Source organism: Marmota flaviventris, chromosome 7 (genome assembly GCF_047511675.1).
Source record: "Marmota flaviventris isolate mMarFla1 chromosome 7, mMarFla1.hap1, whole genome shotgun sequence".
NCBI classification, from domain to species: domain Eukaryota; kingdom Metazoa; phylum Chordata; class Mammalia; order Rodentia; family Sciuridae; genus Marmota; species Marmota flaviventris.
The window spans coordinates 55586335-55603086 of record NC_092504.1 but is presented as its reverse complement, the minus strand read 5'-3'; the positions used below and the strand labels follow the sequence as shown (position 1 = coordinate 55603086).

Here is a 16752-nt window from a genome sequence, read left to right as displayed (position 1 = left end):
CCCTAGTCCCAGAATGTATGGTAAGAATAGTTGTACCTACTAATTGGCAGGATTCCACAGTGATTCCTTCATCAGTTGAATGAAAGCTGTAGTGGGAAGGGACAAGTGGAAGGAGGCCCCTGGAACTATACTCCTTCTTCTTTGTTCCTAACAATGTAGTAAGTACTATGGGTGAAATGGGGAGATTAGTGTTAACATGGAAGACTTGAGAGATACAGTGAAATGTGTCCTAACACTTCCCCATTTAACTCATTATTTGGCTGGTAAAAAGCTAAATGGATTATGGGGTGTTAAATTGGAATATTTCAAACTCAATCAGGTAGTGTTGCCAGTTGCAGATGTATTTGCAGATGTAACCTTCTTGGAGCAAATAATGTAGCCCATGGCATTTGTATATATCTATTGATCTGGCAGATGCTTTTTTTTCCTAATTCCAATCCACAATAAAAATCAGAAGCAGTTTGATTGTAAAGTATACAAACAATACCAGTTTTTAATGTTTTGCTTTAGGATTATATCAACTATCCTGCCGTTTGTCCTAATATGGTCCTGAGGGTACTTGATCATTTTTATATTCCAGAGGACATTCATGACTGTCCAGGCATTGAAGACTTAATGCAACAGGATTTGATTAACATGGAGTAAAAAGTCATAGGGTGGAACATAAATACTGTAAAAGTCTGTGGACTGTGATGGCATTTCTAGGGGTAGTTTGAGGCATACTGGGAGAGTAGAAGTTGTTGGCAAGTTGTTGTTTCTTATGTTGTCCTATACAAAAAATGATGTGCAATGCTTCTTGGATTTCTCTGTGTTTTGAAAACAACATATATCACATACTATATAACTTGAAAGGCTGACAATTTTGAGTAGGACGTAAAGCATGAAAAAGATCCAGCCCAAGCTTTCCTATCACTTGAGCATTATGGCCCATAAGGCTCCAATTTGTTAGAAGTATCTGTAGCAGTATAGGATCTATGACAAACCATGAAAGGAGAATAACAACATAGAACTTTAAGGTTTTCTTTGTGAAAAGTAATTCTTGCTTTTTTTTTTTCTTATTAGACTCTAATAGAATAGAGACAATGGGAGGTCAAGTGATTTTTCCATCTGACATACCCATCTTGGACTAGTTGGTATATGATTCACTGAATCATAGTAAAAATGAACATAAATGACAACAGTGGAAATGATAAATATGACACCTGGTCTGTAGGGCATCATTAAATTGCAGAAGCAACTGTTCAGACTTCCACATTTTTTATTATTTATAATTTTGATGACTTTTCTTCAATCTACTCAGGTGTCACAGGAGTTTCATGAGACTAGAATAACCAGATAATAGGTTTGTCTTAGGTAGTACTAGTTTATACTTGTTGTCCAGCATAATCATTGATGACACTTCTTTTCATTGTCAAAAATGTCCCAGTAGAGAATAACTTATATGGCCACCCTTCCTGCAGCCAGTTTATGGAGAGGAAAGAGTGTGTTCCTGTCTCATGGATTTCTGCCTGGGTAGTGTGGAATCAGCTGTAAGTGCAAAGTCAATGTACTCAAGGGGCAGAACTTTAAATGGTGTATCTTGTTTTTTAATTTTGTGTGGAAAGAGAGATGATCTGAGGTACAGAATTATACTCAAGCAGGGTACTCCATATCAGTCACCAGGGATTTGGAAAGAATAAAATTGGAAGATTGGTGGTAAGGAGGGTCCAGAAAAAAGTCTATTTGTATAGGCCTCTCAGGATGGGACATTGTATGAGGATATTTTTTTTTCTCATGAAAATGTCTGCTAGAGGGAATGCTCAATAATTAAGATGTCTCTGATAGTGATATTTAGCCTCTTTCTCTGGCTACCTTGTTGTCTGTTCAATGTGCTAGTGTTTGAAATGACTGTGGTGTTGGGGAGAGAGATCATTCAAGGGCTCTATATGATACTACTCCTCACCAAAATTGATTTAGCTTTTACCATTGTTAGGCTCCCAGCCTACTAATAGCAGAAGCAAACTTTGGCCCTTGATATTACAACATTTGCCAGCATATGTGGTCTCACAAATGCATGATATGAATTATAAAGAAGGAACAAAAGGGCAATGTGTATAGTGTTCATGGAAAAACACAAATTCATTAGATTATGGGAATAATCCATTTTTGCTATGAAATGGATCAGCTGGAAAAGAAGGGCACTGTTATGATTCAGTAATTTCATCTGTGTACTTTATTTCATATTATTCTTACATTAACCCTGTGAGCCAGATAGTAGCCCCACTGTAGAAATCACTCTCTCTCTCTCTCTCTCTCTCTCTCTCTCTCTCTCTCACACACACACACACACACACACACAGATTAAGTTTCACATCTAAAGGCTCATCGATTTTCAGGTGTGATGTCTAGGTTTGAACACAGATCTGTCAGTATATCTTTTACCATGTTTTTTTTTGGACACTGTTTGGAAGTCTAAAATGGGTCTAAGTGAGTATCTGTTGGCTACTATGGAAGTCATTCTCCTGCTTTTTCACCTTTGCTGGAGTCACCAAGATAGGTAAATTGAGTTTTTGTCTTCTGCATCTCTCTTCTAGCTCTAGTCGTGGGGAGAGCAGAGCCCTGCCTAAAAAGAGGAAGGCAGTAAGTTGTGGCAACATGCTCCTGCTAGGGTTCCTGAAGTATGCCAGGTTGGGAAGCATCTCAGGGATCTTTTTCCTTGGTTGTATTCCTAAAGTCTTCATCAGGGAATGGAGGAGAGTCTGAGTTCCATGGAATCTAAGAATGGGTTGGGCAACTTAGTAGAAAGTGGAGAGAGTAGAATAGGAGGCTAATTTTCAGGGATAACCAAATCTGGATTTATAGTCTCTTAATTTAGGCATATTTTCCATACATACACATATCATACCTTTGTCACAAGCAAGGGTCACTTTCTATACCTCCTTTCCTATATTATATTTCATAGGATTGAACTCATTCCATGTCTTTTCTTGTTTTTCTTTCTCTTGGAGACTTTGTTCTGCAGTTTTTGATACTGTTCTGAGAATACTTGTCTGATTCCTCCTAGTCTTCCATGCCACTTATGCTGGATTAGGTGTCTCTTCTCTGTGATTCCAAAGAGCACTTTGTGCTTGGTCTTTTCATAGCAATTTTCATGTGTACTATAGGGTTGAGGGTATCTATTTTGCAATATTGATGTGAGAAAATATATGTAAAGTAGCTGATCTTGGCTTAGAGTGGTTGTTTTTTTAAATTAACATTGTGATTCTCTATCTACATTTCGATCATGCCCCTTGTTATCTTTGAAGGAAGGGACTGTATGCCTGATGCCTTGCACACTGTGTAGGTAGATATTCAGTAAACTTTGAAAAAAAATAAATGAATTGAATAAAATGAATTAATGACTAGCAAAGGTAAGGGATGAGTATGCTTTTCTTAACTACTCAAATATGTAAATAATAAGCATACAATTCCTCATATTTTCAATGAGAAAAAAATCTTTATTTAAAATAGGCTAATTGTTTTAGATTAAATAAAATACTCTAAAAATAAGAATTTAAAATCCAATGTATGAAACCCAGTAATACCAGGGAGAGGTTCTTTACGCATTCCAATTTAATCAAGTTTAAATGAAACAGCTTTGAATTCTGAGACTATGTGCTTCTTGCTTAGAAAAAAGAAAGCAGTGCTGCATTTCCTGGATATAATAGTGTCATGCTAGTAGGACAAATCCCATAATGCTGAAGAGAGTTAAGAAACAAGATTATCAAATGCTGAGACTCTTAGACTTGCTGTTAATAGTATTTCTAAATCACAGAGACAGTCAACACATTTTATTTCAATAAGAGAATGAAAGCAAGAAGGGAACCTACACTATTTCTAGCCACTTGTATTTATTAATACATGCTTAGCGTGTTTAATGCCTTTGCTGTAGAAGGTATTAAGTGTTTTAGCAAAAAGGTAAACTGTGGGGACAAAACTGGGAAGCTTGTGCATACAGAAAGTAGTTGATATCTCAAGGTTTTCAGGGCTCGTGGAAACGCCATGCATCATGTACCATCTGGGGTTGGTGGACTTTGTTTCCTGGCATTGATGTTTGCTGAGTGTCTGGGGTCATTGTGGTATCCATGGTTGCTTCTCCTGTATCCAGGGGTGTGGTAACATCAGCACCATAGGTTTCATAAACCTCAGCTAATTCAGGGGTCATCAGTGGGTCAGCAGCTGATGGAGTGACCCCAAGGGGTCCCTTTCTCTGCCCTGCAGGTCCCCTTGCCAGGTTGGGAATGTTGTCGTTAGGGAAAGCAAGGAGTCCTGCATGAGCACCAGGTGCTATCTGTGAAAGGAGCGCTGGGTTTTTTGGATTGGCTGGGTTGGCCTCCTGCACGGGGGAGGCTTGTGCCTCTCCTTCTCCCTTCTCAGGACCTTTTGTTCCCGCTGGGGAGTCAAATTCCAGAGTAAAATCTCCACCCATGGCTGGATTGGGAGACATTCTCCTAAGGCTGTGCCTCAGGCCTCCAAATCCTGGGAACATGGCTCCATAGCCCATGGGGCCTCCTCTTCCTCCCTGGAAAAACCAACATTTATCAAGGAAACCGTTAGTACATTCTATTAGCAATGTCACGCAATTATACCTGATCATATTCTCTGAGAATTTAGGAAAAAATTGATAGAGAACAGGGAACTGGCTGACAGCTTTGTGTAAACGTATTTCTCATTGAACTAGCTTTAAAATATAATAGAAAGGATTCTGCACACATCTAAGTGGGGGAAGGCAACTTCGGTGAAAGGTAGATAGAGTCTCCTTACCATGCTTGGCTGGAGGGTGAGGAGAGCAGCAGGCACAGGGCAGAAGAAAGAAAAAGTTAGTTTGAATTTAATTTTAAGAAAACAACAAACAGCTGAAATGGCTACAACCATCAGAAAACAAACAAAAACTGAAATCCATAACTGTTTGTTGAAGAATGTTTTGGAAGATCTTGTCAATGGCATTTCAAAGTATTCCCCAAATGAATGAAGCCCCATGTAAGAATTTTTCTTTCTTTTTCTCCTTTTCTTTCCTTCTCTCCTTTCCTCTAACCAGGTATAATTTTTAAAAAAGCTTGATTTGTCTGAAGAAACTAAAATAGAATTCCATAACTTATCATGTTTCTTTTCTACCTTTACTACAAGGTAATCTGGGATGTTTGTGGTGATCAGCAATGTGTGACTCATGTTTGTATTCTCATTTCCTTACAGTTTTGACTCACTTTAAATCCTACCTTCAATTTTCTTTGGCTATTTTTATTGTGTGTTTTTCATAAGCCACTACAAAATCTCTTGGGAATGAGTCAGAATATAAATAACTTGATTGATAGTATAAGATGGTAATTAGCACTTAATTTGAATTTTTAATTTGCAGCCAGTTGTGTTCATGTTATATAGATTCAACACTCTTTACTTCTGCCTTCTCTGACTCTGTTCTGAGTCTCAGCTCTTGGTGGGAATCCTTGGTCTGGGTTAGTTGTATTTCCTTTCTTCTTCTTTCTTTCCTTAATAAGACAGTGCTAGTTCCTTATCCTAGGAATTTCACATTATCTGCACTGTGCTTATTTTTTCTATTCATTCTGTAAAAGCAGGAATCTTATTTATCTTATTTATGGTATCTTTCTATGCATATAGCAAACAAAAGGCACTCAAAAATGTTGAGCTATGAGTTTTCTTTTAGTGATAGCATTTGTGTATATTTATTAATTTGATAGTATATATAGTTGACAATACCTTGTTAATTTAATAGAACTTTTGCTTTGTTATCTTTGTAAACATATGTAACAGGAATTTCTGAGAAAAAAAAGTTAAGATGTCTGGGTTTATTGATTTCAAATATTAAACTGTACTCTTCATATGTGGATGTGAATATAAGAATATACTATCCTTGACTTAGGCACTTTAAAGTTTATAATAATCAAATTTTAAACTTGGCTAATTTTCTTTTCCTTTTTGATCTTTTAATTTTGTGATCTGAATTATTTTTTGCTGCTATTGAATTGAGTGTTTAGGAGATTAAATGGTCCTAGAAAGAAAGGGATTGTGTATGAACTGCACATATCTTTTTTTTTTTTTTTTAAAGTGTTTGCAGTTCATTGCTGATGCCCTTTCAGGAGAGGTGTCTTTTCTGATCATACACAAAGAATGAGGCAGAACCCTATACTCAAGAATGGTTATCATTAAAAAATATAGGAATTCCTGGGTGAGGGCTGTAGCTCAGTGGCAGAGCACTTGCTTTGCATGTGTGAGGCACTGGGTTCGATCCTTAGCACTGCATAAAAAACTAAAGAAATAAAGGCATGCTGTCCTTCTACAACTATAAGAAAAAATTAAAAAATATAGGAATTCCTCCATAGGAAACGCTATGAAATCTTTTGATACTATTTCAGAGTCAAGCTTCTGGTTTGAGAGTAGAAAAATCTAAGTCCTGTGATCTTTTGACTACTTTCATGGTTAGTGTCTTTTGTAGCTAGTCATCTATGACTGTTATTTCTTGGTCACTATTTCAAGAAGAGTTAGAAGACATTACTCACGTCCATTTCTTCTGAACTCATGATACCAAGTCTGGTAGGAGCATTCTGTTCAAAGAGAAACAGTGCATCATATTATGAACCAGCTGCCTTTTATTACCTTCTTATCTACTAAAACAAAGTTAAAAGTCATTTAGCATTTCCTTAAGGCTTAATATTAATGCAGTATCCAGGGACAGAGCAGAAAGTCCAGTCATTCTTGAAAAAATGTAGCCAATTTGTCAGATCTAAAATTCACTTTTCCTTAATGCTAATTGTTGTGTCTGGCCAGAATTATCCAAATAGGGAACTGTGCCTCCTTACCATTTCAGTTGATAATGTAGGCACTTAGAGAATATTTATTTGCAATATCTTGTGTGAGGTCTGGATTTTTATAATTTTAGCCCTCAAGATGATATTTAATTAAATATACTTTTAATAGAATATGAACTTACCAGTTGATTTGCTCCATAAGACGTGTAAAACATTCCTGGATAAAGCTACACAAAATAAAATGGTTATCACAAAATGCTTTTTCCAAGGAAAGAACTTTCAAATCAAATTGCAAACACTTAGAGAAGCTGTATTTTAAAAACAAACAAACTTACTGCAGATGGTTTGTTTTGTGGCAGTGGTCCCCGAGATATCAAACGGGCTATATGGAACAACTTTAAGTGGTAAAAAATAAAACAAATAATTTACATAGGCAAGTCCCACTATAGTAATATATAAGAGTTATATGAAATACATTTTCAGATGGATTACTATGAAGAATTGGTACTTAACGTTTCAGGAAACAAAAGGACCCATAATACTTCATATTTATGGACAAATGGAACAATTAAAAATTTCGTTAAATTTTTTTTGAAATACAGATATATTTTTCCTAGGAAAGTATCTCAGTGAAATCTATACTTACTGATGGAACCTGTGGACCAGCAAAATCCATTACCAGGAGCTATATCATAGATAAGGATTAAAGTTACCAGTCAAAATAAACAAACTGAACAGACACTTATTTACGATTACAATAAAACAATTTAAAATATGTTTCTCTCTTTTATTTTTTTTAGTCTTTTGAGGGGATGACCCAAGAATTTACAATTGTCTTTTACTAATGTGACTCAAGTGTCCTGGCAGGACAATTTGCTAGATCTAAAATTCACTTTTCCTTTAAATTTTATTGTGTGTGTCTGGCCAGAATTTGCTATATCTTGCAGAATAAAAAGTAATGAATTTTGGAACTGGAACATACTTGGTTTGAATTCTGGCTCTGCCACTTTGATTTTATATAATCCTGGCCAAATTCTGTAATTTCTTAAAGTCTATCTTGTCCTTAAAAGGGATAATCATATCTATCTTTATAGATATTAAAAGGAATGATCATATATATATTTTATAATATGACCTTTATGTTGTAAATCTATCTTTCTAGATTGTAGGCAGGGTGACATGGGAGAATGTTAAATATCTCCAGCATAATAGTTATATGGTATATCTTCTTTTTTCTGTCCATTGTTTTTTTCTCTATTAAAGATACTTTATCAGAGATAAGATAAATTATGTTATAATGGCATATTAAGAATTGTAATGCAAAAATAAATAAATCAATTAAAAAAGATACTTTACTAAAGGTACTTTTGTACTTTTGGTTTTCATCTCTGCAGAGAGGTGATAATATAAGATCCTACTTGTTATGCTGAAGGATTAATCCTCTCCTCTGTCTAACAAATGAAAAAATGATGGTAGATTGCCTGGACTTCTCTGGGCTGCCCTGTATCCTATGAAAACTTTCACCTTTTGCAACTAAGAAGCCAAGTTTTAAAAGCACAGAATATTTTTTGAATGTGTCTTATCTCTGGTGGTAAAGGGTACAAATGAATATTTATGTTTTACTTAAAAAATAGTCCTCAAAATGAAAGGCTGATCAATAACATTTATATTTTCGTGTATTAGTTCTGAAGGCTACGATTTTTAGAATTGGCTAGCTAATTAGTTTTCTTTCATTAGGTTAGTAGGTGATCCTGATCTGAATATAGAGAAAAGAATTACCTTAGATGTTGGTGGTTTCTCTGTTGGTGCCACCTGTTGCTCAGTTGCTGGCGGTTCTCCATCCTGCAAGGGCAGCTGCCTTGGATGTATTGGAGGTTGAGGACCACCCTTCTGGGCTGTTGCCTGGATAGCGGTTGCAGCAGTGGGCTGGAGGAAAGGTTTCAGTCCTGACTGTTGAGGCTGCAGGGATGGCTGTGATGGGAGAGGTGGGGGATGCACAGGCAAAGAATATTCATACTGTAGAAAAATTTGAAAAGAGTGTCAGGAAGGGATGTGGTGCCTAGAATTTCTACAGCAAAAGACTTGGGTAGTTTTTGTTTGGAAGGAATGTTAGGGGACTTAAAGCAGTATTTACATAGGAAGCAGAACTGATTTTATTTGAAGAAATTTTGGGTATGTTTGTTTCTTCTACCTCCTTTGGGATAAACATTGCTCTGGGAGATGGAAAGCTACTTGAACTTCCTAATGGAATGAATCATTCATTTCCTCCTCTGGGTGCTATGACTACCTGCATGTATTTTTATTTTACTACTTTCACTGCATTATAATTATTTGTCATAAATATTTGGTCTCCTGGTAACTGAGAAAAAAATAATGTATTTTATCTTTATAGCTCTTGTATTTAACATATTAACCTAGTTCCTAACAAGTGTCTGGCACATGGTAGGTACTTAATAAATTGTGAGTTAATGAAAAGATAAGACCTAATTAAATAAAATATACATCAAATCCCTTCATCATGAAGTTCATTTTGGAAAAATTAGTCAAGTGAAGAAACAATCACCATTAACATAATTTATTGACTACTAAATGTGGACTGTCGTATAATGCTCCTGATGAGGAAGACCATCTGCAATTAAAAGATACTCTCAAAACCACCATGTTTGTTTGATTCTTTTAGAAATTACTTGTGCCGAGTGGCTCCATATTGCTTGTAGATCAGTTACAAATTCCTCAAACTGGCATGGAAGTCTAATAATAATTGGCTCTGTTTTGCCTCTTCAACCATTGCACATGTGTAAACTCTCATGCTATTTATTATTTCTACAATGCAATTTAGCACCTTGTAATATGTTGTCTTATCTCCCATAACATTTGAAATGTTATAAGCTTGGAGTCATTCTAAAATGCATTTATTTTTATCCCAAAGCACAGTTTGATTAACTTTATATATGTTAGGCACCCAACAAATAATGATTAACAGATTGATATATTTATTGACTTCTATAGGGTTTGTTGTGTTTTAACAAGGATGTTTGTCATCATTTGAAATTAGCCTTTGGGAATTATATTTAGATAATTTTTTAAAATGAAAATAGTCCAAACTATAATCTGTTTTTAATTCCAAGGATTGTCTATCTATTATCCTTGCTAATAATTTTAGCATCACTCTTTTGTATTTTTTTCAGTTGTAGATGGACACAATGCCTTTATTTATTTTTATGTGGTGCTGAGGATCGAACCCAGTACCTTACACGTGCTAGTCAAGCACTCTGCCACTGAGCCACAACCCAAGTCCCAGATCTTTGTATTTTGGAGGCCATTATCTTTCTATGTGAAATACATATGCAAATGGGTTGAAAATTTAAATTGCCTAATTAATAACAGTTGTTATAGGATTTATTTTATTTGGTATTAGAATAATTAATGGTAAATTGCTAGTTCTTATTTCTAATATAACATAACTTAAAGAAGACAAGTGGGGAAAGATTTTAAAGCTTGAAATTTCAAACAAACTCATGCTTACCTGTTGAGTTTCATGTTCTGTTGGTCTTAGCCACGGGAGAGAGGAATGTGGTGGAAGGAGACCATGCAACCACAAAGAGTTAAGTGATTTCCCAAAGCCAAATCTAGAAAACTATAAACATGGAGAAAAAGCAAAACAAATATACTTACATTTCAATCTTATGGAATACAAATAAAAAGTAAAAATAACATTGGTTAATGTAAATTCTCTCTTCCAACAGACAAAAATTTCATTCTGGGTAAGATTGCAGTATTGCTATAAATTTGTTTAAGATTCAGCTTTTTAAGCACATGTGTTTTGGGCTACATAATAAAACTGATAATGTAAGAAAGGATTTAATTTTTTTTAACTTGTAGATAGGACACAATACCTTTATTTATTTATTTATTTTTATGTGGTAGGCAAATGCTCTACCACTAAGCTATACCCCCAGCCCAGGATTTTTTTTTTACTAAAGAAAATTCAATATTGTGTTTGTTTTCCCCTGCCACCCACCTTATTTTGTTTTTGGCAATCTCAATTACTTATTTGTTCTGTCAGTATTTAAGATATTATCTATTCATAAGCAAATTTTTTGAATTATGGTGCTGTTGCTACCACCATCATCACCACCACTAATTTCTGAATTATAAATATTTGAAAATATGATTACCTGAGAAAGTGCATTCAATCCCTGGAGACTTCCCAACTGCCTCATTGTCTATTAAGTAAAAAATAAAATAAAATTAGTGTTTGTCGCATTAGTACATGTACTTTGGATAATGATGTCTATAATTTTCTGCCTTTTGACCCAGTTGATTTCTCATGATATTTAACATTATCAAGATAAAGTGTGGGATGGGTTAATTTGAATAAAAAAATGAGTAGACCCAAATCATACTGAGAGATGTACATGTGAAAGTGTGGATTTGCCATTATTGTTATTCTAATAAAAAATGAGCTTGCTTTTATCATTAATTAAAGAAGGAAGAGTGTCAGTTAAGTGTGTGTGTGGGTCACATTAAACAGAAAAATGGCTCATTCAACTGAAATATAAGTGTAATTGTGAGGATATTGCTTCATTAAATCTTTCCCCCTACTTAAATTACTTTATCTTAAACACATTCAATTTGAAAAACAATTTGGAAAAATAGACACACCAAACAAAGCAAACCAATCTTCAACTTTTTCCCGAGAAAAAAAGACTTCAAAAACACAAGTATAAAATACATTGGAAGAAACATCTGGATAGATTATCAAGAATGTGACTATATTAACAAAAAGTCAATTTTACTTTTTTAATGGGAAAAGATTTAGAGTACTTTATAATGAGTTTAACTTGAAAGTGAGAAGAAAATTTCAAAGAAATGAGCTTGTATGTGAGATAAACGTCTAGCCCATATACCTACTGGCTGACCTCAGATTGTTATGAAAGAAGGAAATTTTTCAATGCCTTGTGGAAACTGTGGTAGTTATGAACTCCTAAATTTCTGTTTATAGCTGTAAATGTTTTATTGTATGGTCAGAAGTTTCTATGTTTCGGGGGTTGTCTAATCAGACCATATATTATTTATGAGAACTGCACTAAGGGAAATACAGGCTATACAGGTGGTATTATAGTACAATGCTAATGCTATTTATTTATTTATAAAAAATAAATGACAGCAAATGCATTACAATTCTTACTACTCATATACAGTACAATTTTTCATATCTCTGGTTGTATGTAAAGTATGTTGACACCAATTCGTGTCTTCATACATGTACTTTGGATAATGATGTCTATCACTTTCCACCATCCTTGCTAACCCCTTGCCCCTCCGTTTCCCTCCCACCCCTCTGCCCTATCTAGAGTTCGTCTATTCCTCCCATGTTCCCCCTCCCTTCCCCACTATGAATCAGCCTCCTTATAACAGAGAAAACATTCGACATTTTTTTTGGGGGGGATTGGCTAACTTCACTTAGCATTATCTTCTCTAATGCCATCAATTTACCTGCAAATGCCATGATTTCATTCTCTTTTATTGCTGAGTAAAATTCCATTGTGTATATATGCCACATTATTTTTAAACATTCATCCACTGAAGGGCATCTAGGCTGGCTCCACAATTTAGCTATTGTGAATTTGCTGCTATTAAATATTGATGTGGCTGTTTTCCTGTAGTATGCTGATTTTAGCATTTTTTTGAACAAATAAATTTTGTCATGAAAACTTTATTATGTAAGATATTATAAGTGGCATGACTAAATATAAACGATTTGTGACTATAGAGCAATGTGTTTTAATTAATGTCATAATTACATTAATGTGTACATAATATAAGGTATTAATTATAATTATTGCTTTGATTCACATATAGATTATGTTTGAAAGCTTAAAGCACCTGCAAATTTAAAATTGCAGAATTATAGAATAAAGCTCTAATAAATCTCACTAATGTACCTAGAACTGCTCGGGATGACAGTCACAGACTTCTGACTAGGAAAACTAAAAACAGTTTATTATGTTTCTCCATGATCAGGGATCATATTATATATACAAACTCTAGTAATACATACCTCAAGGCTTAAGCTAGCCATGCCAGGTGCCATGCCTGGTGCCCCAGGTTGCTGAGGAAACATCTAAATTGAAATAAGAATAATTCTGAGTTCTCTTAGAAACTTTCTTAAATGCATGTTGGGAATAGAAAATCACCCCAGTACATAAGGGCTAGCTGAGAGGCCACCATATTAGTTTGTTATTCTAATGAATTGATATTTTGAACAGAATGAAGAAGAATTTAAGTTATTTAGGAGAATTACCATAATATTTAATAATTTTGCTACCTATGCATCATTTATTTTTGTGCATAGCTTACTCCTATGTTACTTTAAAAGCAAAATTTGATTTAAAGCTAAACACAATGAGAAGTAAAGCAACAAAAGAGTAGTAAAATAGATAGAAGTAATAGTAGTAAATAGATAAAGCAAAATTTCTTAAAAATTATTACATAAAAAAGCAAAGGGGTTACACATGAGCTGAATTTTCATGTGATTTCAACAAATCTCCATGTTTTTGGTTTATGGCATTGAGAAAAATCATGTGCAAGACCTAACTTGCTTCCCATTCAAAGGGCTTTAACAAGTCTTCCATCATCATCTTTAGTGGATGATTACTCTATCAACCTGTTGATCTGTGTTTTGTATTCTTAAATCACATCCAGGCTGGTTTTCCTTAAAGAAAAAGCATTCTAGCACTAGGTACTGTGCTATTATACTCAATATGTTGTTAAAATTATAGTTGTATTTACAGAAATTAGTTTAAAAATATAATTATTTCCTTTTTAAGCCTTCCTTACATTTTTACATATTAATATGTGCAAATACCAGGGCACAAAATGGAGAATAGAAGAGTAGGAATTAGGGTAAATGTATTTTTAAAGTTTTTAGTTCTTTGGATATTTACATTTCTAGTGTCAAGGAATGCCTTCTTTCTTTCATTTGTACTACATATATTTATGGAATGTCTACTAAATATATTGGGATTATTTTTTCCTTTAGAAGTAAGAAGTTCAGGAATTGTACCCTATATCATTTTACTCCCTACTTTTTCATGTAAGTAAAATCCCACTTTCTGAGTCGTGGTGAAAATTTTTCTAAATAATTCAGTTTTGGACATGAATAGAAAGGAAGACATATAAATGTGTAGCAAACATATCTGGGTGGAGAAGGAGGTTAGTTGTTTAGATAGGAAGAATGATTGTGAGTACCTGTGTATATATGGGTATGAGTATGTATGATACAGCAGACTGTTCAGAATTTGAGAGGACTGTAAGAGCGCAGTTTTCTTCCTTCCCATTGGTCAGAATACAAATAACACATCTTAGATAGGTTTAACTACAGGACAAAATATAAGTATATTCTGGAACATATATTTCTATATGTTCCAAGGCATGAATTAAGGAACAATATTTACATAAATGTAAGTAAAATATATTTTCAATGAGGAATTAAAAGGAGACGAATATCTGATTTGATGGACAATTGTAAGGAATTGCCATGTTCCTCAGAATGGGCCTGATTGATATAGATCAGATAAGGTTCATAGTATCAATGTAATAGATAGTTGAAGTAGACCCTAATGTTGGTACCATATAAAGTTAAGTTAGGGTGGCAACCTCAATTTTTCTTTCATTTAAAATTCATCTTGCATGATAGGACAGAAATTCTACTTTTATTGTGGAAATTAAAATTTTTATTCTTATAATTAGTTTTCATCCTCTTTAAAACATTTAAAAAACCCAAATAGTTATAACCTTTTCTCTCAAGGAATTAAAATATTCTGAAGCTCATTTGAGGCCAACTATGAGCTCCTCAAGATAAGAGATCATGGCTTAATGTATTTTCATGTTTCCAGTGCCTACCTCATAGCTGGATGCATGGTATGTGCATGTAATTACATGTAGTCTGTGTGTAATTGCTAATGAATATAGCAACTGAATAAAGTCTTTGACATATCAGAAGTGCATGCTTATCTGAAGTAGTTTAGTGCTCCAAGAGATCATGTTTGTATGAAATCCTTACCCTATATGATAGTGTGGATCGGATGACATGTAATTAGCCCCATTGCCACGACCTGTTTTGAGAAATTGCAGCTCTCTGTCACACAATTTCACCCCTAAAAGGTAAATTTGTTATTTAATTACTAACTTTAACTAGAATTACCTAGCTTAGTTTTGTAACCAAAGTAATTTGGCCAATATTGTCCTTTTTAAAATGAAGAAGTATACTTTACTTTTTTCAGAGAAATTTTCTCTTTCCATTAAATTTCATAATGATATAGCAAGGAGTTAATAACAAAATTGTGCCATGGTATTGTGGATGCCCCCTAAGTCTTTTAACTTCAAATGAATGAAATAAAACTTAGAAATTGTCTTTGGGATATTTTAAATATTGTTTGGAATAGAAAAAATATGTGACAGACTTATTGCATTTTGATAATAAGGCTGAAATGTGAGCTGCATGACTTTGATTCAGTAGAATCTATACCAATAAATTAAATCAAATGAGTTCATGAGTGGACTCTTAGCCAATGTCATTTCAGTGATATCAAACTATCAGGAACCCATGTAGGGTATACTCTAGAAGATAAACTTACCGGCACTGCAAAACTCATTTCCAGGAGGCACAGGATCAGTATCAAGTCTTTCATTTTGAAAAATGAAATCTAAAACACAATTGGTGGAGAATTAAATCAGGTAAATTTTTACATCATGGCTAAAAGACATTTAAAAAAGTGAATCTGAATCTATGCTCTTCCAAAATAATAAAGTTTTAAAAAAATATCCAAAAAGATTTGTAATTTAGTTGTTCCTGGAATGAATTGGCAAGCAATTAAAAATATCTAAACACTTTATTATGTAGTTACAATCTAAATGACAATTTAGGAATGACCTCTAAGGATATTCTTTAAATTCTGTGCTGCGTTTCATAAAACAAATTATAAATAAATCCCTTCTAGTATGTGAAATCTTGGTCTATCAAGTACTATTAACAGAAAACTATAGTTTTCTTAAACTTTGGGACAAATTTTGAAATACATTTACAATGCAATTTCAATAAACCTTTATTTGCAGATGTATGGGATATATCATTTGATGTTTAGATTATCTACATAAGTATGCCAAAACTTATCTTTGTCAAATTAGAGTAAATGGAATATTTTAATTTCTTTTGGCTTTAGTAGAATATATGTCTCCCAATTCAGTTTTTCCTCCTAAAATGAACTATCTTTCTAAATTTATTCTGTAAGCTCAAAAGGCTCTTTGCTCTTACATAAGTGGAGATCTGAATAATAAATAAATTTGCTTATCTCCTAATACTTTTCTAAATTAGGTACTGTCACTAATAATCACAGATAGTAAAAAGAAAAGGTCTATAATTAAGTCTTTTTTTTGCTTAGCTGGATGGTTATTAGTTATGTCTTCTCTGAAACATGCTAATGGATTATAATAAGCTATTATTCAGCATCTAGTGACAAATGAAGATAAATCTTCTTTATAAAGGTTGCCTGAAGATAGGAAAAAAGAACTTACAGGAAATATATGGAAACCATAAAATCACATTTTACCTTAGATGCTGACATTCACTGTGTTCTCAGGGTCTGTTGATGCTAAGCAAGATAGTTCTAAGGAAAGAAGATTAAATTTTTTTTCTGGACTGTGCCTAGGACTTGCTCTGTACCTCTCATTCAGGGAAGATCAGAAACCTTTATTTAAAGTGGTGGTCCACCAATCAAAGTGAAGCAAAATGCAGGAAAAAAAAATCTCTGCTCCTGCAATTAGCCCACACCCTTTTATTGCATGCAAGGACATTGACCCTGTAGGGTTTCATTATTTTTAATTGTAACTCAACCCTTGTGTTTATTCAGAGAACTGAATTACAGGGAAAACAGCAAGGGAAAAACGGACATAGGTTCTAAAGACA

At 34.0% G+C, this 16752-nt stretch overlaps 1 protein-coding gene across 1 annotated transcript; it reads right to left on the bottom strand.

Moving 5' to 3' along the window:
• Window positions 1-4000: 4000 nt before the first annotated feature.
• Window positions 4001-16411, bottom strand: Ambn (ameloblastin). Its single transcript, XM_027950844.1, has 11 exons — window positions 16397-16411; window positions 15425-15493; window positions 12847-12909; window positions 10961-11008; window positions 10309-10419; window positions 8562-8798; window positions 7429-7467; window positions 7118-7177; window positions 6965-7009; window positions 6534-6578; window positions 4001-4540 (listed from the first exon to the last, which is right to left on the bottom strand). Exons 1-11 carry the CDS (start codon window positions 16409-16411, stop codon window positions 4001-4003), a joined length of 1272 nt encoding a protein of 423 aa, XP_027806645.1.
• Between the last annotated feature and the right edge of the window lie 341 nt (window positions 16412-16752).

Excerpts from the sequence above, each read along its gene's own strand:
- Ambn (XM_027950844.1), bottom strand. Across the intron at positions 7,010-7,117 it reads CACAAAACAAACCATCTGCA|CTTTATCCAGGAATGTTTTA; the intron begins GTAAGTTTGTTT and ends TATTTTGTGTAG. Across the intron at positions 6,579-6,964 it reads CTTATGGAGCAAATCAACTG|AATGCTCCTACCAGACTTGG; the intron begins GTAAGTTCATAT and ends CTCTTTGAACAG.